Here is a 24,751-nt window from a genome sequence, read left to right on the forward strand (position 1 = left end):
TAATACCTCTTCCTCTCCTCGTCTCCCCAAGCCGGTGGAGATCAGCGGTGCGATCGAGGAGGAGTTCACCGTGGCTCGTCTCTATATCAGCAAGATCAAGTCGGAGGTGAAGAGCATGGTGAAGCGCTGCCGTCAGTTGGAGAACCTGCAGCTGGAGTGTCACCGCAAGATGGAGGAGACAGGCAGGGAGCTGTCCTCCTGCCAGCTCCTCATCTCCCAGGTGAGGGAGGGAGGAATGGAGGAGAGATAGAGGCAGGGATGGGTCATAGAGTTATATAAAGGATAGAGGGCGGACACCCTGCTATATATTTCAATAGAAGTTGCTCAGTGGTGTTTTGAAGCACCCGGAAGACTGCCGGAAGTACCATTATAACTCAATGGCTCGAGCGAGCAGAAGAGCAGCACATGTCCACCTCCATGAATGTGCTGCAGTTCCACTTTTCGCCAGTAGGTAGTGGCAGCTTCAACGTTGGAGAGCCTTATAGGATGGGTAGACAGAAAGGAAGGAAAAAAGATGGACGACTGTAACTGTTCCTAGTTCATCAGCTCTGAGGTGAGAGATGGATGGATCGATAAAGTACAAATAGATACATTTAACTGTGTGTGTGTGTGTGTGTGTGTGTGTGTGTGTGTGTGTGTGTGTGTGTGTGTGTGTGTGTGTGTGTGTGTGTGTGTGTGTGTGTGTGTGTGTGTGTGTGTGTGTGTGTGTGTGTGTGTGCCTACTACAGCATGAGGCTAAGATCCGCTCTCTGACGGAGTACATGCAGAGTGTAGAGCAGAAGAAGAGGCTGTTGGAGGAGAGCCATGACTCCCTCAGCGAGGAGCTGGCCAAGCTGCAAGACCCTGGTAATTAACACACACACACACACACACACACACACACACACACACACACACACACACACACACACACACACACACACACACACACACACACACACACATAGACACACACACACACACACACACACACACACACACACACACACACACACACACACACACTCACTCACATGAACGCAGGCCAAAACACAGACAGATAAAAGATCTTCGAAGAATCTTCCTTTCACTAAGAGCCTACAGAGGGTGGTAATTATCAAATCACAGTCATATCTGTGAACACATTCTTACCTAAATGTGTGTTCGGTCAGGAGTCCCCCTTGCCTTGGGTCACAAGGCAGTGCACTGGGGACCACTTTTGAAATAGAAACATAGAAAGCTGATAACAAGGCAGGACTTGAGTCCTCACAAGGAGCGCCTGAGCAAAGTTGTGCTTTATAATTGCTTCATCTTGTGTACAGGTACATAAGAGTAAAACTTATTTTTGGTGTCCACAACAAGAAAGTGCCCACAACGAGCAATGCAATGTCTGCTTCTGTCGACTCAGTACCGTTTGAGTTGCATTCCAATAGGCACAGAATACTATTTAATTTAGGCTACAAAAAACAGTGGTATCAAGTTATAAAAACAAACAAAATATATATTTATGGGTAAAGCCTGAAGGGGTGAAGAAGAGCCCTTATTGTGACTCTTAGGGCCCTAAATGATCTGTCCGGGTCAAATTGGGATGTGAATGAAATGTGGTATACCGTTCTGGTCTGCATCAACACTCTGGTACGCCAAACAAGCATCAGTATAACGACTTGGGAGTGAGAAGACATTGATCTGTACCTAGTTTAAACCTTCTCCTGTGACCTCCAGATAACTCACTGCTGGAGGAGGGAGAGAAGGGTGAGACCGAAGATGGAAATATCAAGGTAACAACATGCATATGAAGCTCGTCATACACATTTAACATAAACATGGAGGTGTTTTAGCTCTACAAGTTTGGTTTGTGGTCTCTACAATACTATTTTGAAATTCTGTTTTGTACAAATATTTAATGTTTGCAAGTCTGGCGTGATCTTCAGCACTGACGGAAGGTCTTTTGACCAAAAGGGGTTTCACTGCATGCGTGAAACTCTGTTTTGTAAAACCTTTTTGTGCAGCCTTTTATTTAATTTCAACATGAATATAGCATTTCTGTCTCACAAACATACATTTACATACACATTCTGTTGCACTGAAGGCCTCCCGCCAGCAGGGGGAGTCTCACCGTGGTCTCCACCACAAGCAGCTGGCCCGCCTGCGGGATGAGATCAACGAGAAGCAGAGGCTCATCGATGAGCTCACTGAGTCAGTAGCATGAATAAATATACATCAATTATAATGTCTATAGAGATGTTTACTTATGCCTACTTTGATGAATTATGATGTATATGCACAGACATACATTAGCCTACATAGAAAGATAGAAAGTTTTTAATTGCATCCTTTTCTTTCATGATTTTTAATGCAGGTTACAATCACTCCTACTACTACTGCCTTTGTCAAGGCAGGTGGTTAACCATGTTGTCCTGTTTTCTCTGTCTCCAGTCGTAACTCTAAGTTGGAGCTGGAGTTGGCTCAGGTTCGCTCTGACTTTGACCGTCTGAAGAGTCAAGATAACACCAAGAGTGAACGCCTGGAGGAACTGTCGTAAGTCTGAAGGACAACCTGCTTTTCTCTCTTTAATGGAAACAACACCTCATTGTTACACAGAACAACACCTCATTGTTACACAGAAACGTGTTTAAATTGCAGCTGAAATACTTTTCTCAGAGTATCATTTTGTCTTTCGTTCAAGGACGTTATTGATGTCTTGTGTGCGCGATACTAGTGACTGAACAGAAAATGGGAAATAAAACCTGTATCTCTTTTTGTATTGAAATTATGTAGACACATTGTGGTCCAAAATAATTTGGGGAACATGTTGTAGGTATCACGGAATATGTTATTCTTTATGATGAAATGTTGATTTATGTTTTCACATTTTGTGAGGTTGTAAAAAGTGGATTGAAAGCATTGGCTGAGAGATACAATGTGGGATGGACGTTATTAAGGATGATGATGATGTGATGATGATGATGTGATGATGCTGTGATTCCTTGTTCCTCTCAGATTTCTGCATGAGCGCCATGAGCAGACTAAACAGGACCTCAAGGGTCTGGAGGAGACCGTCGTGAGTAACAATTAAAACAGACTACAAATATGATCTATGCATACAAAACATAAACAATGTATCTGTCATATTTAAAGAAAGAGTTAACTCCTTATAATCTTATAATTCTCCAGTTACTCTTTGTCATTCATCATCTTTCTAACCAGCTCTATGTCTGTCTGTCTTCCAGGCCCGCGAGCTCCAGACCCTCCACAACCTGCGCAAGCTGTTTGTACAGGATCTCACGTCGCGGGTTAAAAGAGTATGTGAGGATAATAATACAACAGCAAAGTTGTTCTTGCACAGTTGCACTTGAGAATATCGATAATGTGGATAGAAGAAAGTATTCCACTGTATAGTCCCCAGTGTAGTCCCTCACTTCACTTAGTGGGAATTTGTGGTAATTAATTAACCTAATTTCTCCCCTTCTTTACTTTTCTTTTGGTCTTAAATTCTCCCTCCATCCAACCCCCTGCAGAGTTCCGAAATGGAACCTGATGATAGTGGGGGGTCTTGCACCCAGAAGCAGAAGATTTCCTTTCTTGAAAATAACTTGGACCAACTTACAAAGGTTCACAAACAGGTAAGAGAACAGTGGAAGACAACAGGGTATCCGATGGCTCACTTTATACCTTACAGGTATCAGAATCAACTCAGACCTCACCTTCATTGTCACACCACATGTTTACAGGTTATAAAGAAGTGGCTGAAATCGTCTTTGTTATTTTCAGAAAGAGATAACGAAAAGAGGGGAGGGGGCATGGAGATTTCTTTTTAACACTAGGGGCCTGATTCTTCAACGCGCTTCCGCTTATATATTGACGTGACGCTAGCGGAAAGGCATTTACGTGGATTTCCCACATTAATTTGGAATTCATGAAAATGCCCGTGAACTTGACGCTGTCTTTGGTTGGTCGGAAAGTCCGCTAAATCCTCCGCCACCTCTTTAGGTGGCGGAGAAATTTTCGGAAGCATACACTTGCATATAGATTTATTCAGAAGGCTTTAGTCTTCATGCTGAATCAATAAATTGTTCCCAAATCTCAGATAAAATATGTAGGCATGTGTCCCCAACATATTGGTCGATCAGCACATAAAGAAATTATAGCCTATATAATAAAAGCTGAGTGCACTTGTATGCCTAAATGCATAGGCAAGTTATAGCCTAGAGTCCCATACAGAAACTGCCCCTGCAGTGCAAGCCTGACACCTTTTTATTTATTTATTAGGATATTACTATAGCATGCGCGATTGCGCTTCTCACTTGACAGCTTTCTACTCACAGCGCTGTGAGCTTGTAGATCGGCTCTCGCGCATGTTAAAAAACAAACTCACAATTATAATAAGAACATAGGCTTATCGATCTGCATTCTGCACTGTACGAATCCAACATTGTTAATGCCTGCAGTAGGCGGCAGGCCTATTGAAATTGTTTTGTTACGGAGCTCCTTAGTCAGTTGACTGTCGGTCGGTGTGTGTGTGTGTGTGTGTGTGTGTGTGTGGCGGAGGGCAGACAGCAGCGTACTGCCGATCCGATTCACATTGGAAAATGAATAGGGCTAATTAGCCATATATAAAAAAAATAGAAGACCAATATTAGCCTAATGAATGCAGCGTGTTTGAAAGTTGGCCAGTCATATCAGTTTTAAACCAGCTCACCTCCACTCGTGAACATGACGGACACACAGACAGAATTTATAATAATGTATATTGATATTGATCACATGGATGCCACACACAGAATAGTTTAACTCACTGGATAAACTCACTGGATTATAATTTCTTCAGACAAGAGGATCCCAGGCCTACGAGGTAGGCCTATAATATATTTACTTATGAATGTATGGGCTACTGTTCTTTATCGCGCAACAGTGTCGAGGGCCCATGCAGCCCCCCTCCCTCTCTCGTCTCTCTCTCTCTCTCTCGCTCTCTCTGAAAAGACGACTTTTGCATTGACATATCCGATATTTTAAATATCGGATATGTTTTACCTCTGCAAAGGTGTGAGTGAACACCCGCCTTGGTCCCGAACTTAATTAAATAAATTATAATTATATTGCTTCAGCGGAGCACGCACCATTGTAAGCTTGGATATAGCAGTGACCGCGGCTGTGATCTCAGACAAACTGCTGTCTGCTGAGTCATGCTTGAAGCCTTTTATGGTCGATATGGGGCGTGGATCAATGCAGATGAGGTTGTCGGTTGCTTTTCCGATCACTTTGCACCCGCTGCTTTCAGTATGACATACACCTGCGATACGCCAGCGCACCTGTGGTACACACCACTCTCTGAATAACACGTCATCTCAACGTAGCTTGATCGGACGGATAAATACGATATCTGTTTCCGTCACCGTTACACTCTGGCGCATTTCGTTTTTGAAGAATCAGGACCTAGATGTCTACATTATATACACAGCATAATTATTCAGCTGGTACAGTATGTACTGTGAGCTCAGGCTAGACATTATTGTAAGGAGCATTCATATTAGTAGCAGCTAATGGTATTAGAAATTAAGGTGAAAAAGAGTATCACCACATTGTACATGAGATGAGATTAGGTGTAAAGAGCACCAGCGCAAGTCCACAAATTGCAGTAACTTCCACTTTCAGGTACAGTACCTGTGGTAGATCCACAGGCAAAAAGTAAAGTCAAGCCTGGTGACAGTTTAAACAGTCAACAAGCAGTTGTTGTACAGTTTGTGGCTGGGGTGGTGCCTGTGACTCCTTGATGATCGGTCAGCTTTGACTACAAACCTCTTCTTGTACAGTTCCTGGAGAGAGGGAAGCTAAACTCCCCTTATGCTTTCAGCTGACCGCACCACCCAACTGTAGGCTTTTCCGTTCACTGGCACTCCAAACTTCTTCAGCCGACAAAACCAATACATATATACAGCATATATGTGATCTAATGATGATTTCAGATTCAGAACTTATTTTTGCATAATTTCGGATGCAAGACAAATTCTCCTTCCTCTCCCTCTCTCTCTCTCTCTCTCTCTCTCCCCCCCTCTCTCTCCTGTCTTTCTATGTATTTCTTCCTCTCTCTCTGTCCGTATCATTTGTGCCATCCTCAGTTGGTTCGTGACAATGCAGATCTGCGCTGTGAGCTTCCAAAGCTGGAGAAACGGCTTCGGTCTACTGCTGAGAGAGTTAAGGCCCTGGAGACGGCACTGAGGGACGCAAAGGAGGGCGCCATGATTGACCGACGCCGATACCAACAGGAGGTCGACCGCATCAAGGACGCCATGCGGGCAAAGAGCATCAGGCGCCCCCATGCTGCACAGATAGGTACTTATTTAATGAAAATAAATTGACCATTGCCACTAATAATAATAGAGAACATCAAAGTGGGTCTATAGACCCTCAGGGTTCCCTGAGGGGGTTCTAAATGGACCCTTTACCTTACAGGTCTGTAAATCTTATGGAACCAAGTAGAACCAATTCATTTGACGATTACAGGTCCATTTGGTTCCATTTGTACACTCTCTGAGTTATGGGGTTATGGGTTCTTGAAATTAAAAGGTTTGAGAACTACTGCCAAAAATAATTTTCGTTTTCTTCCAGCTAAGCCAGTGAGACCGAAGCAGCTGCCTGTGTGCTCTCCCACCAACCCCTTCTACACGTACATCCGTGCCAACAGCGAGCACTCCAACGCCTACAGCAACGCCCTGTTCCAGAGCGCCCTGTCACGCCAGAGCTCAGCCAGCAGCACCGGCTCCAACCCCAACTCTATCCAGACCAACACGTATGCACTGTTGATTCTGACAGAGGATTTAGATTTTAATTTTAAGCCCTAACCACACCAAAGGGTCAAGACGGTTTTAGCGTTGTCCCTGCGGTGTGATATGTCTTGTTGCACGTTGACCCACGTTGACCCTAGTGATTCAACGCATGGAATGAAATGGCCCCAAACTACACCAAAGGGTCGAGACAGTTTTAGCGTTAACTCCTTGCAACCGCTTGGACCCAAGGAGTCGCATGGTGACCCTTTGGTGTGTTTAGGGCTTCTGTCATAGTCTTTTGAATAGTTTCCATCCACTAAAATGTATTTTGGCGGGCCTTGATGCTGTCGTAATGGCCGATTTTACACTGGTTGAAAATAGCCGATCTACAAGCACACAAGCTCTGAGCTTGTAGATCGACTATTTTCAGCATGCAACCAAGTGTAAAATGACTTGTGTCTTTTATACTTTTTACTGGATCTCTTGTCCACTAGTCCCTTCCTATCATTTTAGACTAGTTTTTATTTGTTGATGAAATTGTCAATATATTTAGTCTTAGTTTTAGTCATCATAGCTGAGTTTTCATTTAGTTTCCATATAGTTTTCCTCAGTGAAAAATGTTAGTCGATGAACATTTTTCGTCATAGTTTTAGTCGACAAAATCAACACTGCATGTATGTATGTCCAAACGTGGGAAGCAAACACGAGTTTTTTTGTATGTGCTCGTGCACATAAGGTTTGGCTCGCAGACATACATTATACAGATATAACTGTGTATTGATATTGATTCACTGTGTTTTGTGAGCGTATTTTGTGTATATCATTGAAGATGTGTGAACATATTTCTGTCTATTTATTTCTGTGTGTGTGTGTGTGTGTGTGTGTGTGTGTGTGTGTGTGTGTGTGTGTGTGTGTGTGTGTGTGTGTGTGTGCGTGCGCGTGCGTGCGCGTGTGCGTGCGTGTGTGTGTGTGTGTGTGTGTGTGTGCGTGTGCGTGTGCATTAAACAGAGTGTCCACCGCCCTGGGCTACAGAGCAAGCAGACCCACAGACATACTCGAGTCCTACCCACTCAACATAGACAATGGTGAGACCAGTGAGTAAACAAATTTTTATTTATTTTTGTACACACAGACACATGCATTGCAGATACACACAAAATTGAGTGTGCGTTAATGTATTTGTGCATTGCAAAACAGACTTAACTGATCAATCAAACCTCTTTTCCATTTCTACAGGAAATAGCGCGAGCGAAACGAGAGACATCAACGATAACAGGTGACGTTTTTAATTGTATAGCCACAGTCGGTATATGACTTTTTCAATTTGCGTGCCCATTGAGTGAACACTCAACCACTATTGAGTTGTTGTTGTTTTGACTGAAATATTTTATTGTCATTTTGACAGTATAACAACAAAACAACTGGACAAACGACAGTACTCCTGAATCAGAGTTGTAGTGATGTGCTCCGTATACTTGGACTTTAAGCAACTAGTCGACTATTCATCTAGTCGACTAGTAAATCCACTAGTTGACCTTGTTGGTAATAGTTGACTATAGTTGATAAGAAAAGAAAGTTTTTGTTTTGTTTTTTGTAGGCCTCAAGATCAGCTAGAATGCTAGATTATAGGCACCAATGTACACCGTTTTTGTACAATAGTTTTTGGTTTTTTTAAATAATAGGAAGTTAAACAACTAGTCGACTAGTAAACTAGGCAACTAGTCAACTAGTAAAAGTCATTAAGTGAAAGCCCTACCGTATACTGAATAAATATAGTTATAATATAGATTTTATGTCTGTGTTTCCAGGAGTGATGTACACTGTAGCAGCGAGGTGGATGATACAAATCGGCACTACATCATTCAGCAGGAGACGGCTGCAAGTTAATAACATGGTAAACAATACACACCCATACAAACATTTGCATTGAATAGTGAACACACACACATGCAGGCACCGCACGCACGGCATGCACGCACGCACGGCACGCACGCAGGCACGTGCGCACGCACACATTCTTTTACTTTACAGAATCTACCATTTTTACATGATCTTCTATCTATCTTTACATCTATCTATTACACATGAATACATTCTCTCGCTTTCATACTGATTACCAAGTTTTGTTTTTCTCTCTGTCTACAGATTACCAAAAAACTGTCTCCCCCTCCATGATAAGAACTCACTATTCGTCTGCATGCAGCCTTTCTCTGGGCCCCTACCTTCCACTGCATCACTGATGATGAAGATGACAGCGGTGAAGATATGTAGCCATGTAGTCTTCTATCTAGCTGGAGTCACCCCCATATCCCCCACGGTAAGGATTTGGCACCCAGCCTGTTCCAATTCAACCAATCTAGGAAGGAATTTTTCAATAGTGCTCAATCGGAAATATTTTACTACGGAACTCCTACTCAATCAACACCAGTCAATCAAGTCAGTCAATCAATCAATCAATCAATCAATCAATCAATGAGGCAGTCAATCAGCTCCCTCGTGGATTGCAGTCATGAATGTTATTCTTTTTACCGAATCAGAATTTCCACCTAACTTCCATAATCCGTTGAGTTGAAACAGAGCTGACTCCCATCCCTTATTAGTTAGTAGTACACACTACACACGCACGCACGCAGGCACACACGCACGCACGCACGCACGCACACGCACATGCACACACAAACACACACACACACACACACACACACACACACACACACACACACACACACACACACACACACACACACACACACACTAAGATTGTAAATACTATTGCTGTATATTCCAGTAGGGGCTTTTGACCAGCAACTGTTCCTGTGTATGCACAGTCCTTCCCCAGTCGAGACCTCTGACGCAGCTTCATCATAAGGGCACCATAACGTTGACATATAGGCTCTATGGCCTGTTGTCTTGTCCTAACTTAGGGTATACTGTGTTATGCCAGCTTGTATCAGAAGACCCTCAGTCTCTGCATGCGTGTCACTTAAGAGAGTTGGCTGTAACTTAAACAAATCTTTGCATGTGTCATGATTCTAGCCATGCGCTGGTACAGTATACTGCGAGGGAACTGTCCAGAGACACTGTCAGAGAGAGAGAGAGAGACGGGGAGACAGAGAGTTAGCTTTCCCCCCAGATATAGATTAGATTGGTCTATATACTATAAACACTTTATATAGAGATTCTCTACTTGAAAGTTCATTTTAGTTTGAATCTTATGTTCCACTATACGTATGCATCATCTTGAATTAAAGATGATGAATCTTCAATAGAGATGACCTATTTAGACGGTAATTTCAGTCCGAGACAATGCTGCTATTGTCTCCTTGCAGATTGAACTGCAGTATGTCAGCATGTTAGTGTGATTGGTGTTGTAAAGGCAGGAAGAAAAATGACAGAAGACAATTAAACTAAATCGAAAGGTTTTCCAAAATGACATTCTAACTAAATGCAACTCTGTCTAATTATACGATTATAGTGAGATGTTGGAGGAAAGATCACTCCTTTCTTGTATATATATGCCCTCAATGTTCTCTCTAAAAACCTTTAATGTGAAGAACTCCACATCTATACAACAAAATAATAATTAAGTCTAGAATGCTTTTTTGGACAACACAGATTAGGTTTGCAATCTTTATTGGGGGAAACCTCCTTTGTATGTTGGCGATAATGTCATGTCGTAGCTCTTTGATGTCATTGTACATGTCTGATGATAATCTCAGCCATCATCGCCACCACCATCACCAACATTACCATTTCTGTGGCCTGTCCCTGTATTGCATCTGCTTTCTGTAACTTGAAACTATGATGTGTCCGAAATCCTTTATACTTAAACATAAAATGGTGTTTCTCACCGAAACTAGCTCAAATGTCTGAGCTTAAACAACAGCCCATTTCAACATTGTCATAATAACAATCATTATTAGGCCTGTATGTGTCCACAGTAGTGATGTCTGGTCTGGTCGTGTATCACAAACGGCTGGTGTATGCAGGCTTTCATTCCCACATTCATATAATTAGTGTAGCTAATTATATGATAATCGAAGTGCTGGTGTAGGGTTTGTTGGGAATGAAAATCTGCCTACTTGTGTCATTTCCCTGACACAAGATTATACTCAACTGTGATACAAATACGCGTGTAATTACTAGTCTCTAGACACGGGTAATTATAGCGCTATAGCGTTCTACTGCTTATTATAGTACTAAAATCACTATGCTAACTAAGTGCAGATTGTAGTGTACAGTACCTAGAGGACACTGATAGGTATATAACTGTAAGGACAATTCAATGTGGATTATCAATGGTTCTCAGATGCATTGAATTCCTACTCCTGGATCAAAATTCAAATGCAGTCGCAACTCGCAACTCGCAAGCAACTTACAGTAGATGCTATCTGCATCTAAGTTGCAACAAGCTCCATTGACAGCCCGATATTGCACCTGCGTTATCCTCTTTGTCTCTATCAAAACTGTGTTTGAAAGAATCCACCATTGCCATGTTATGAGCAACTCACTGTCAATAAACTGAGATTTTACTCGACGTATATGTACACAAAATGTACATAGCCTATACAGGACACCCATAAAACGAGTGGTTCCAAACTTGAGCACAGAAACAAATCATGACTGCATGGTTTTAGAGACAGAAAGTTGCTCATGACATGACAATGACGAGTGTTTTTAAAACACAGACTTTCACTTGGCACAGACGAAGTCGATAACCAATGCTTTCAATACAGCTGCAAAGCCTGCACTATTGGAGGGTTTATCGTCAATGAATATAATCAGATAAGACTTTTCTGTTCTGTGAATGGGCTGTCAATGGAGCTTGTTGCAACTTAAATGCAGATTGTAGCTATAGGTCAAATGGTAGCTGCAAGTCATTCTTACTGTTTTTTTTGGCTACGTGGTGTACCAGAAGGGTGGAATTTATCATATCACATTTCGGATCATTGTTTAGTAAATGATTGATCCCAGAAATAGATTTAAATAGATTTAACCTTTTCAATAGCGGGAGGCGAGTGTGGAGAAATATGTGCCGCCCAGCATGTGCTGTAGGAGTCGCTAGTGCAGTGGAAAAGATTGCCTTCCCCATGCTTACCCCTCAAAACACTGCCAATTATGCTGGTATGGACAGTGGACACTCTGACTGTCAGGCCACTGTACAGACCCAGAGGATTCAAAACCATAGTCTCTGCAGTGGATTTTCTGTAGGCTACTTTTGATTCTTGAACATTTCTGGGACTGTGTATTTATTGACCCGTGTGCGTGTGGCAAACCAAACACACTCATTTGGCAACTATAAAGATTTTAAACAAGCTATTATGTATGACCGCGGTCTGAACAGGACAAAGAGTTTAAAGGATTTACTTGTCACCCCCTTGCATGCTGTGTTTCTCAATGTAATGTAACACTCATGACCTCCTCCTGTTTGTTCTCTGATAATCTGGAATGAACAAAAATATCAACATGGATTCAAAATGTCATCTCAAACCCTTTACAACCACCATATATACTGGATATGTTATTCAGTGTACCATGTTAAAGCTCAACAGATATTTCTCCATTAACTCGACTGACAGCAGCCAATGAGAAAGCTCATATCACCATCTCAGGCTTTGATGCTCTGTCTCCTCTCCAAAAAATCCTGATCAACCAATCAGGATAGAGGAAAGCAGCTTGCTCAACAAGCCGATTCACTGTTTGGAATGCAAGTCATCATGCTAACTTCAGAAATGTGCAGCTCTTTGAATTGTACAGGTAGAAATTAAATGTGGCACAATCATGCCTCTCAGCCAAGGGGTATGTTCACTCATTAATTTCTATCTGACAAATCCGTTGTACTCTTCTGAAGACCAAACACGTTTTATGTGTTCATTCACTCCAGATTATAGCATTATAGAGAATAGATCGAGGTCTTTCTACCTGTCCTACGATCACTATGACATCACCACTCAGTCTAACATCATCACTGTCCTACCATCGCTATGACATCACCACTCAGTCTAACGTCATCACTGTCCTACCATCGCTATGACATCACCACTCAGTCTAACGTCATCACTGTCCTACCATCGCTATGACATCACCACTCAGTCTAACTCTAACGTCGTCACTGTCCTACCATGGCTATGACATCACCACTCAGTCTAACGTCATCACTGTCCTACCATGGCTATGACAGCAGCACTCAGTCTAACGTCATCACTGTCCTACCATCGCTATGACATCACCACTCAGTCTAACGTCATCACTGTCCTACCATCGCTATGACATCACCACTCAGTCTAACGTCATCACTGTCCTACCATGGCTATGACAGCAGCACTCAGTCGTCATCACTGGCATTAACAAACATCTCAGGGCTTTGCAATCACAACGACAATGGGCCAACAATGTCTTCCTTGTTGACACACAACCCATGTGATTGTTGGTATAAACAATCAGGTTAGCATAAGAAGTGACGCTAATAGAGGAACATTATTGTAAAAGCATTCATACAGATATGTAAATGCATTTTTTTTGCTGCATAACAGCCACATCCCAGCACACGACATGACATCTCCATCATGTCTGGTCAAATAATAAGAGCTCCATAGTAGACTTACTTGATTTAATTGGCGTTTCGACAGTTTAGGTCTTCATCAGGCAAATGTCTGGTCAAATGATTAATAACCCAATCAGCCCATGCTGTATGAGTCAGAACAGACCCTACATTTGACCTTATATTTTAGATGTAAAAAATATATTCTGGGGGGGTGGTGTGGTGGGGGGTGGGGTTAAAATATATAAATGTGTACTATAGCGCCATCTACTGTCCCAATGTCTGATTTTATCATATTGGAAAATATGTGTGATAAATATTGTTAATCTTGTAAGTATAACAGCGTACCATGATGTAGTAACGTATGAGGAAGTTTTAGACGCTAAAGCCTAATTTATACTTAGTCGTACAACAATGTCACTCGACATACAATGCCAGCAACACTGTCGGACAATAAAGTACAAGTTAGGCTTAACTTTGTTAAGGGAATTCATGTATGTTTGATTTGGTTCTGTAGGCTTCTTACTGTGATGTCCATCATGCATTTGTGAATCATAGTGCATAACTCTGTATATATATTATACACCCATTATTATGCTGTATGTGAACCATTGTGTTGTAGTAAAAATTAAATAAACTTGTAGAAAGGAATCGATTGAAGATAACTATTCATATTCAAAGAACAGGTCTCTAAATGTTGTTGGCAAATGTGTGTGCACGCATATGCAGATTCTGTCTCTTTCTCAGGCAGACTTGTAGTGCACACACACACACACACACACACACACACACACACACACACACACACACACACACACACACACACACACACACACACACACACACACACACACACACACACAAATTAGACGTAATGTTTGCCTGGGAGTCTCTAACCTGACGTTGCCAGATGAGGGCGGTATTGGGTAACCATGTATCCCAACACAGCATTCATCTGGGATCTCTCAGACAGTTGAGCTGACAAAAATCCGTTCCATACCGGACCAATCAGCGTGAGCTAAGGGCGGGACATGGGCGAAACCGGATGTGAAGCTATATAGACACGTCAATATGATTGGTTGTGTTTGCACGCCCACACGGTGATAGACAGACGGTCCCATCCAATCATCTACCAAGTATCTTGAAAAAAAGGAACAGCCCCGTCATCGAATTTGCTTCCGCGAGCCCAGATCCCAATAAGCTGTGAAACAAATTTGTGTAACAAGCTTCTTGGATCTGGCAGCGTCAGGTTAGGGAGTCTCAAGACTGGTACCCAAACTAGTGAAAATAACAGATCTACAAGCGCCTATTTTCACTAGGCCTACTTCTTAAACATTTGTTTTCTAATTTATGGAATTTCTTTGATTTTTCTTTGATATCTTCATGAAATTACTGAAAAAGATCATTCATTATTTTTTTGTTTTTTTAAATAAGGGGGGGGGGGGGGGGTTGAAAATGTTTTGAAGTAATAATAATAGGCTAATTAAAAAACACAATTTAGGAAACAAACAATAAAGGGACCCATAAAATTGTGTCTGTGACCCCCAAATGGGTCCCAGCCCAGTGTTTGGGATCCAGTGCATTAGACAAATCAGCACAAATTTTGTTTTTTTTAATATTCCATATTCTGGTGTAATGCATAAAAGACAGGTGTGTGTGGTCTCACTTTCCTTCCATTTGAAACCTACACTTTTGTGTAGTTTTGAATGGTACACAGAGGAGGATAGGGGTTATGTGGGCGGGTCAAAACATGAAATAAAGGATACTTTTTAAAATTGAAAATGGCTTTGTCCTTTAAATAAATGGTCACTAGAGAAATTAAATGGTATTGTAAAGACAGGTGTTACAATGGTACTAATTAAGAGTGTAGCAGAGAAGAGTTCAATTGTGCACAACATGCACAACAGCGGCACCCTGTGTCAGTTTGGCGTGAACGTCAGCGCTGTGGAACATGACATGATAGCCTATCATTGATAACACCTGCGTTTACCCCCAGCAGCCCACTGAGCCCAGCGGCCTACTAGCGGCCTACTAGCGGCCTACTATTTATCATGTCAATATGGCTGCTGTGAAAAAAGTTCTATTAGAATGCGGATTCTTATTTTTATTTTAACAATTACGTGCAAATGTTAAAGAGTTGTCCACTATGCTGCTATTACTAACATGAAAGAAATAGAAGACGTGAAAAGGGGAACAAGCCAGCCATAGCCAGGCCATCCTTGTACTTGTGGACGTGGTGCACCTGAGAAGGAACGTCTTCTGACATGAGGTAGGACCTGTTTTAATTTAAACCGATTTAAACATGCAGGGTTGTTGTGGTCAACGTTTTACAAAACTGTAGAGGGCGCTGTTTAGTCATGTTGACGTGTAATGGCATGCCATTTTTTATCTGACCCATTTTGTGGAAGAAGAACATTTTTGACTTGAGGAGAATGTGTTGTCTTTTAATGGTAGACTGTAGTGTAGGTTTTAATTAAATAAAGGTTTATGATTTGTATTAGGTGTTGTATAGCCTACTGTAGGCCTACATAAACATTTTTTAAGGTTTTTATTTGTTGTCGTTGTCTGTTGTCTCTGGGCAGTGTATATTTTGTGGTTTAGGGCAGTGGTTCCCAAACTTTTTCATGTCAAGGACCCCCAAATTGACACTAATTAGCCCACTACCTAGCCTGACACTGAATTTTCATTTCGTTTCACTTCATTATTGAATCGCCAGGAAATATTGTTTTAATGGTACCGATTCAGGGCTGGAGCCAGGCTCCATTTATACCCCCATTTAAAAGGATATAGGGACCCCATAAGAGAAGATTTTTTACGGCTCTAGCAGTGATTCTCAACCTGTTTAATTTAAAGGACCCTCAGTTTGACATGCATATTAGTCCACAGACCCCCATTTAATGGCATTTCTTTCTCTGGGACCCCCAATTTATATTGTGAAATCAATGTTGATTTAACTTTGAGAGTGTACAAATTATTCCAAACTATCATTTAGCTGGGGACCCCCTGGAACTCCCTCAAGGACCCCTGGGGGTTCCCGGACCCCACTTTGGGAACCACTGGTTTTAGTGTTTTTCTTCTTCATTGGTAGAATCGGAATTAAGGCCATAACCTCAAACAAAAACCATACAAAGGCATTAAAAGTGGCATTTCACCTCTGGAAGAAACTCCAGACACTCAATGTGAACACAGACTCTACAGAATGAGCTTGAAGATCTGCTAGGCCTATTTTATTTTTATTTATTTATTTATTTGGCTGTATATTTTCCCAGAGAATAGTGATGCCGTACTTCATGTGGTTCTCCACCTTGGTAAAGTGAAGTCAAAACAAATTTGGAAAAGGAAGGGATGTCCGCACACTGAATTGTAGCTCCCAGGAAAATTCTTTATTTGTTACAACGTTTCGACCACTGTGGGTCTTCGTCAGGTATGAGTACACAACATCAAGAGGCGTATTATATACAACAGCATATGGGCAGGTCAACAAGGAACAAGCTCTGTTGCAATGATGAAAATCAAGCTAGACACGCCCACCGCATCTAAAAGGATGAGGCTGAAAATAATAAGGCCAACTCTTTAGAATCCAAAAGAAAAGTATAAAGGTGCAGACATAGTTAAAAGTAAGCTGCAAACCAATAATTGTGTTTGTATTTTGTATATTGTATATATAATTGGCGTGTCTAGCTTGATTTTCATCATTGCAACAGTCCAACAGAGCTTGTTCCTTGTTGACCTGCCCATATGCTGTTGTATATAATACGCCTCTTGATGTTGTGTACTCAATACTCATACCTGACGAAGACCCACAGTGGTCGAAACGTTGTAACAAATAAATAATTTTCATGGGAGCTACAATTCAGTGTGCGGACATCCCTTCCTTTTTCATTGTACGTATTTTTGACCAGCACCTGTAGAATTTCTGGAGATGTGCGTGCTTCCTGTCGGATCCTAAAACAAATTTGGGCCTCATAATAATTTATTTAGAGGGTGAGACGGGTGTTGCCACAGTATGCAAACCAACCCACTGGGCAGTGCCAGCAGATGGTGGCCATTGCCTGCCCTGGGCTGTTAGAGGACCACTTCACCACTTTTCAACCTACGTTCATATACAAGTGGTCCGCACTAATGTTCAAGATAAAATTCCACACATTTTTTCTACTCAGTCTGTGTCTCATAGGAGGGCTGTGTGGGCAGTTCAGAAACCTATATACCAGTGACATCATCAATTGGGAATCCAAGCTAATAGAAACTGCAGGGTTTCTATTCCTGAAAAGTTGCAATGCAACAATGGAAGCCATCTTTCTCATGATAAAAAAGACTGAGTAGGAAAGAAATGTGGTATTTTATCATGAACATTAGTGAGGAGGACCAATGATATGAAGATAAGTTGAAAAGTGGTGAAGTGGTCCTTTTATATATTTAGCAAGCACACCTTTATAACACACACACACACACACACACACACACACACACACACACACACACACACACACACACACACACACACACACACACACACAAACAGGTCCTTGTGTGCATCAGATCTGAGGCTCTGTGGCTCATGTGTTGTGACAGTCTAATGGTATCGACCGTGGTTGGAACCACCCACCTGGAATAATGCTCTGAGTGAATGCTCCCCTTATAGCAACTCAGCTTTCCTCTCATCCCCTCCTAGGACTTAGCACTCTCTGTCTCTCTCTCTCTCTCTCTCTCTCACACACACACACACACACACACACACACACACACACACACACACACACACACACACACACACACACACACACACACACACACACACACACACACACACACACACACACACACACACACACACACACACACACACACACACACACACACACACACACACACACTTAACTCTTCCTATATTCTCTTTTCTCTGGCTCAGATGTCTTACCCACTCTCCTTCACTGTCTGTCTGTCTCTTCTGTCTATTTCTCTCACATCACCTCTCATGTGTTCTTCAGTCACTTGTCCACTTTATCTCTGTTTGGGTGTGTGTCCACTTATTAGATTTTCATCTCATAGCAATAGCATATACAGTATCTTCAGTTCTTCACACATATTCTCTAGTCTACACCATCTGTAATAATTCCTATGTTCTTTGACTTGAAAACGTTTTCTTAACCACTTGAACCAAAGGGTTCTGGGGTGAACATTCAGCGAAATTAACTACTTTAAGCTCATGTTGTGAGCTTGTAGATCGGATATTTGCGGCGAAGAGATTCTTTAAAGAAGGAAAAAATATGAACAAAACTTTTAAAAAATGTATAAAGTGGGTTTTTTGTGTCTAGTTGTATTTCGTTCAGATTTTATTGTCAGGCTACTCTTTCTTTACTCTTACATTTTCACTCATATCTCCCCTGTCTGTCTGCTGAAATTGTTTCTAATTGAACATGAGCAGTTATATCCACTAGAGGGCAGTGTGTCTCTTTAAAAGATAACAGGGACCCTCAGCACCTTAACTTAAAAGTTGATAAATGGTGCATTTATTGTATATAGCGCCTTTATCCAAGGTGCTTTACATGCATTACGTTCACCCATTCATACACTGATGGCAGAGGAAACCATGCAAGGCACATTGGGAGCAATTAGGGGTTCAGCCGGCGTCTTGCTCAAGGACGGTGGTTCTTCAAAGGTTAGTGAAATCTAGGCAGTCAACTGGACATTGCGATTAATTAATTCCACAGTCAAACTGTTACTCTGGTGTTCCTTGACGTGAAGAAATGTGGGAACCACGGCTTTAAACAACATTAGGAAGCAAGCCCTGTACACTTTAGAAACAAGCCCAAAATAAACCCCCAGCAACTACCAATCATTTATTTGCAAGCGACATTAACAAGCCAAAGGTCACATAATAATAAGCAGACATGGCAACACTGGCTGAAGGAAGTATAGCACACACACAAAGAGCCCCAGTACATTCCTGCCGAAACAGGTGAATAAGATAAGATAAACATGTGGAATTGGAATTGATGAAACAAATGAATTAGTCAAAAGTTGGAATTGGAACAATATTAAGTTATAGTTGAAAAATGGGTTCTGAAATTGGTGACCCATCCACTATCGCACACACCCACCCACTCACACACAACAATGGGCACACACACATACACATGCATTATACACATGCATGCACATTTGTGCAAGCATGCATTCACCCAAGCCATGTGGTGTCTTTCCCAACAAAAACATAGTGTAGGCCTATAGTGTATACAGATATTGCCAAAGTGTAAAGATGCAAGATTCAATACTTTATTACAATTTCTATGAGACATTGAGCCATACAAAGAACAACATTCATTAAACATGGTGAAAACAACAGATTATTTACTGTCTTCCTGTTATCAGTGCATCAGAGCATAAAATGGTGGCCATCTAAGATGGAGTCTGGTTGAACTGGCGATGCATCTCTGCCCTCCCCCTTGTTTCGATGGTCTCGCACTTCTTGCTCATGGCGTGCTCTTTCTTTCCCCTTCTGCCACTCTGTATGTATCTCTGTTATCACTACCCAGTACGGTACCCTCACATCCCTTCATTTCTTGTTTTATATGGTGTCCATCTTTATTCTCTCACTTCCTCTTCATCGCTTCACTGTGTATTGTACCGTTTTCCTCTATATTTTCTCGTTAGTCTGTCTTTATCAATGCCCTTGTTCCCTCACTCTATCCCTCAGTTTCTGCATCCTGTTTGCCAGTGACCTCCTTCTTTGACTAATTGTTCGTACCTTTTTCAGAACTTAGTTTGCTCTCCCCTCCACTCCACCAAATAGTGTGTCTCTCTCTCTCTCTCTCTCTCTCTGTCTCTCTGTCTCCCTTTTATCCTTTTGACAGATGTCATGTAGACTAATATGCATTTTTGTCAATGTTGCCTCTCTCACCCTGCTATGTTCTATCATGCTCTTCTCACAGTCTTCTTCAGTTGACTCTCTTCCTTCCTTCCTACATCCCTCTATCATTCTATCCACTCTCATACTCCCTCCTGCTTCCCAGTCTGTTTTCTCCAACCCCTGCCACCTCTATTCATCCCTCCCTCCACCCCTTTGTTCATCCCTCCATACCCCTCTCTCTCTCTCCATCCGTCCTCCGTCAGCCCATTTATCCTTCCTGCCCCCACCTCTCTCTCTCTCTCTCTCTCTCTCTCTCTCACTCACGCCATCCCTTTCTCACCTCCTTCACTCCTCAGCCTGAGGTCTCCTTCCAGAGGTCCCTCTACAAGGCAGAACCTTAGGAGGATTCATCCCCATCCCCGAACGGGGGGGGGGGGGGGGGATCACTCACCTACCGGACATGCTCGTTGCTTGGTTGGTTGGCCAGCGTGGCGTGGCGTTACAAGGAGCTGGGACGCCCCTCTTTTGTGGTGGATGGGGTCATCGCAGGCTGCAGTTGCTATAGGCATCATGGGGGGAGGGGTGCAGGCCAGGGCAACATGCACAGCTGCAGCTATGTACAATATTATGTGAAATTCATTGAATGAGTGTTTAAGAGAAAGATGAACATTATGCACACACTGCACTACAGGGCAACTGTAGAGAAGATGCCCTTCCCCAGTCTTTTCAATTCAGTTAAATTCAACCACATTCATTCATTCGTCGGTGTGCACAGAGTACATTCTGTTCAGCACTAGCCCAGATGGCTGTTTCGGACTCTTGTGAGCACACTGTGAGCTTCTGTGTGTTCAAAGTCTTTAGAAAGAAAGTGAACATATTTGAAATATCGTGGATGCCAGAATTGAATGGTTAAAAGTTGAACAACATCCTGAGTTGTAGAAAAAGACAAACAATCTAGCCTACATGGTTTTTAGAGTCATCCCACATGCTTGGGTTTGGGTGTGTCTGAGGATGTATACTGTATATTAGTTGTGACAAGAAGTTGGTGTCTATGGCCTGAGACAACCAGTGATGTTATTCCTTTGTGTCTGAGAAGCTTGCTGTAAAGTACAGTAGGCTGTGTGTGTGTGTGTGTGTGTGTGTGTGTGCGTGCAAAGGCTGAGGGGGGTTCACTGAAGTGTAAGGAAGTTGGCAGCAGCATGTTCGTTGAGATGTCTGTGGATTGCAGATGACAAACAGGCAATACATAATCAGCCCTTCTTTTTCTCACACAAACACCCACATTGTATATTCACACAAAATCACTGAACCGGATTCATTGAATGATTAAATGTTCTGAAAAAGAATGTATGTGAATTGAGCAAGTATTGAGGAATGCATTTTGAATTCAGATCTGTGTGATTTTGTGCATGTGTTGACTCTGTTGAGTGCAGTATTTATGTTGATTTTAAATACTTGTTTTGGGGAGCAAGGTCAAGTGTGTGTCCCATCTGGAGTGAGGCATTGCTGAGGGTGTGTGTGTGTGTGTGTGTGTGTGTGTGTGTGTGTGTGTGTGTGTGTGTGTGTGTGTGTGTGTGTGTGTGTGTGTGTGTGTGTGTGTGTGTGTGTGTGTGTGTGTGTGTGTGTGTGTGTGTGGAGAGTATGTCGCCTATTCATTTACACGTGGGGGCATAGTATTTTGAATAGAGCATCTGTGTGAATTTACATGTGTTACAGTTGTGTGTGTGTGTGTGTGTGTGTGTGTGTGTGTGTTTCGCGCACACACACGCACACACAGACAGATTGTCTTTGTGTAATTCTCAGTAATTGGACAATAGAATCCATACGACAGATTGACAGGCAGACGGATAGATGCTTATATGGCAGCAAAAATGCTCACAATGTATGCCTCCCAACCGTCTCCACAGCCACAATGGCAGTACAGCATAGAAACACACACACACACACACACACACACACACACACACACACACACACACACACACACACACACACGCACGTGCACACATACTGTACACTTACTGTACACACTAAAGATTTTAATTGGATCCAGTAAATCAATGTTTTCTTTAATAGGTTTATTGTACATACAGTACCCCCCAGCATAACCCCCCGTCACACACACACACACACACACACACACACACACACACACACACACACACACAGCTGACACTTTTTCTGGTTCACAAGCCAGAGACAGTCTCCTGCATGCTGCGCTACAGAAACAGCTTAGATTCAATCATCTGGGACTCTCACCGGCTGGGTACAGTTAGTACCGTTAGTACCGTGGGTACACCCATCTGCTTATAGCTCCTGTCCTGATTGTCGTGCCCCGTAACCCTCAGAGTTGTAAGGGTCCATTTGGAACTCTGAGGGTCCCTGGACCCCTATAGCCTGGGTTCCGTGGGTTTGTATTGAACCCATGCTACTGGCCTCCAACTTGAGAACTATACGGTGCATTTTTGAGGCTCCTATGCCCAGCTTTGTGTGTTTGTGTGTACCACATACTAGTGATGATTTCATTGGCTGAGCACGGAATGTGATGTATGATGATAAGAGCGCCCCTCACTTCACACAAGTGTGATTTTTAACAGAAGATACTGTATGTGTCACGAGCATAGACATGCGGTAACCAAAATTATCATTTATATCCACCTCGGAGGATAGTCAAGACGGGCAGTGTCGGTATAGGCCAATCAGATGCAGGCGGGGCGTTACCATGTCTAGCAGCTCGGACGCAAAATAGACGCATACAGTATGTGTCCAAGACATAAGACTATGAAGTCTACCGTTATCTCTTCCTGCTTACAGTATGTGATCGTTCAAAGATCACAGTCGTTTTGTCTTAACAGTTCTCAGACATTTGTACTCACTGTGAATATCGGATAGGATGCATACATGTTGTGAGATATGTCTTTTATCTTCTTATATGCATAGTTTTATTGACTTGCTACAAACCCATTATTCAATTTGGGAGAACCAACAACGTTTGAATATACTATACAGTACATTTATCCCGTATTCTGTGTCTTGCTCTGTCTCTCTCACATACACATGCACGGCATTGCACGCACACAGATCGCAATATGGTCCATCCATGCTGCAGTTCCCTTCAATTATTAACGCGGACATGAAATATGCATAACACGTGGTCGACGTGTGCTGCCGTAGACTTAGCTGACAGTCACCCTCTGTCACCTAGCAGTAGACTCAGGCTGCAGCAGGAGGCCTTCTTCAGTGCCTTCCACTTTCTTATAATGAAGATGTGTTGCTGTTGGGAGGAAACCTCGAGTCATAACTCAATTTTTGAGGTTTTTGATTTTATTCCATACATCAGTGCTATTGAACACCCTTTTACGTCTGTGTGTCGTTTCGAAAATATTGAACCAATGGAAACTTGTAAAAAACGTCCATTTCCATTTCTAATGTCACAACACCAATTTTGATGGGGCAGTATTGCATCGTAAAAGTATTCCTTTAAAATGTATAATTTCATTTCCTGAAATTTTTTGGAGTTATGAGGTTTCCTCCGGACAGCAGAGATATATAACACCATCCATTAAACTTAAAGCATGCGTAACACTGGTTTCAGTGACGGGAGACCAAAAGGATAAATAAATGTTAAAAGTGTTTTGTATTACAATTTTTTGAGGTCATGTATTATTGTGTTAATGTTGTATGCTATGCTGATGAATTGTATACATAGGACCACAATGGAAACAAGTCCCCAGGACGTTATTGTGTTAATATCTTACTGTACCACGTGCTGTCTACATTTCTGACTGATAAAGTATTCAATCAATCAATGAAAAATGAAATGTCAGAAGAATATAAAATGTAATGTACCTAAAGAGTGACCTAATGGATCAGGATGCAAAATCGGTTTCAGATAGGCCTACATGAATGATCCACAAGTCCACAAGATAATATAATAATAATAATATTTGGATCCAATGGCAATACAGAAATGATGATGAAATTGTTTAACCTGATCTCTCTAAAAATCCAAGAAAAATGACACCTTGTATTAAATAGAACTATACAAATACAAATGATGATAAAGCTACCTTTGTATTTAAGCTAAAAACAGGGGAAGAAGACACACTCGAGACATGAACATTGTGAAGAAACCTTTTCCTTTTATTGTTGTGAAACAGTCCCTGCTATGTCAGGATCAAAATGATTAAAAACAGTCAGTGCTCAGTCAAAAAGTTCTTCCACACTGCTCGCTGTGGTGAGGTCGAGGGATTTTACAAAGTAGATGTGGGTTGGGTTTGTAACGAGACATGACATATAGCCGCCTTAAAGAATGTGACAGGATTCCACAGAGGAAGAAAAATAATAATAACTTCACTTTTACTCCAAAACACGTTTACTGACTTTACCGACTACATCAGTACTGGAACTTTCTCTGGGAGCTATGCAGGGGTAGACAGGGTCGGTGTGTTAGGGTGGGTTCACTGAACACACAAAGGAGCATGGTTAGGGTTGGGGGGGGAGGATTGGGTTAACTCAAGAGGGAGAATGCGGTAGATATCAAAACCACAACAATGACACTTAAAACAGAAATATAATTTTCCCTCGCTTTCTTTCCTCAAATGAACACTATATCCA

The 24,751-nt window shown here is 42.0% G+C and overlaps 1 protein-coding gene across 1 annotated transcript in view; it reads left to right on the plus strand.

Annotated features, from left to right (window-relative positions):
• Window positions 1–8,923, plus strand: part of kif5aa (kinesin family member 5A, a) — a gene marked incomplete at its 5' end in the record, with an annotated part of 34,598 nt that extends 25,675 nt beyond the window's left edge. The window contains 14 exons of the mRNA XM_083769340.1: window positions 32–220; window positions 729–846; window positions 1,702–1,757; window positions 2,069–2,175; window positions 2,416–2,517; window positions 2,980–3,040; window positions 3,210–3,281; window positions 3,498–3,602; window positions 6,096–6,309; window positions 6,586–6,766; window positions 7,752–7,828; window positions 7,980–8,019; window positions 8,552–8,637; window positions 8,889–8,923. Coding sequence (XP_083625466.1) covers window positions 32–220; window positions 729–846; window positions 1,702–1,757; window positions 2,069–2,175; window positions 2,416–2,517; window positions 2,980–3,040; window positions 3,210–3,281; window positions 3,498–3,602; window positions 6,096–6,309; window positions 6,586–6,766; window positions 7,752–7,828; window positions 7,980–8,019; window positions 8,552–8,630 — 1,401 coding nt within the window. The 3' untranslated portion in view covers window positions 8,631–8,637; window positions 8,889–8,923. The remainder of the gene's footprint in view (window positions 1–31; window positions 221–728; window positions 847–1,701; window positions 1,758–2,068; window positions 2,176–2,415; window positions 2,518–2,979; window positions 3,041–3,209; window positions 3,282–3,497; window positions 3,603–6,095; window positions 6,310–6,585; window positions 6,767–7,751; window positions 7,829–7,979; window positions 8,020–8,551; window positions 8,638–8,888) is intronic.
• Window positions 8,924–24,751: the final 15,828 nt, after the last annotated feature.

Source organism: Protomyctophum parallelum (genome assembly GCF_964188405.1).
Source record: "Protomyctophum parallelum genome assembly, chromosome: 7".
In the NCBI taxonomy this organism is placed as follows: Eukaryota; Metazoa; Chordata; class Actinopteri; order Myctophiformes; family Myctophidae; genus Protomyctophum; species Protomyctophum parallelum.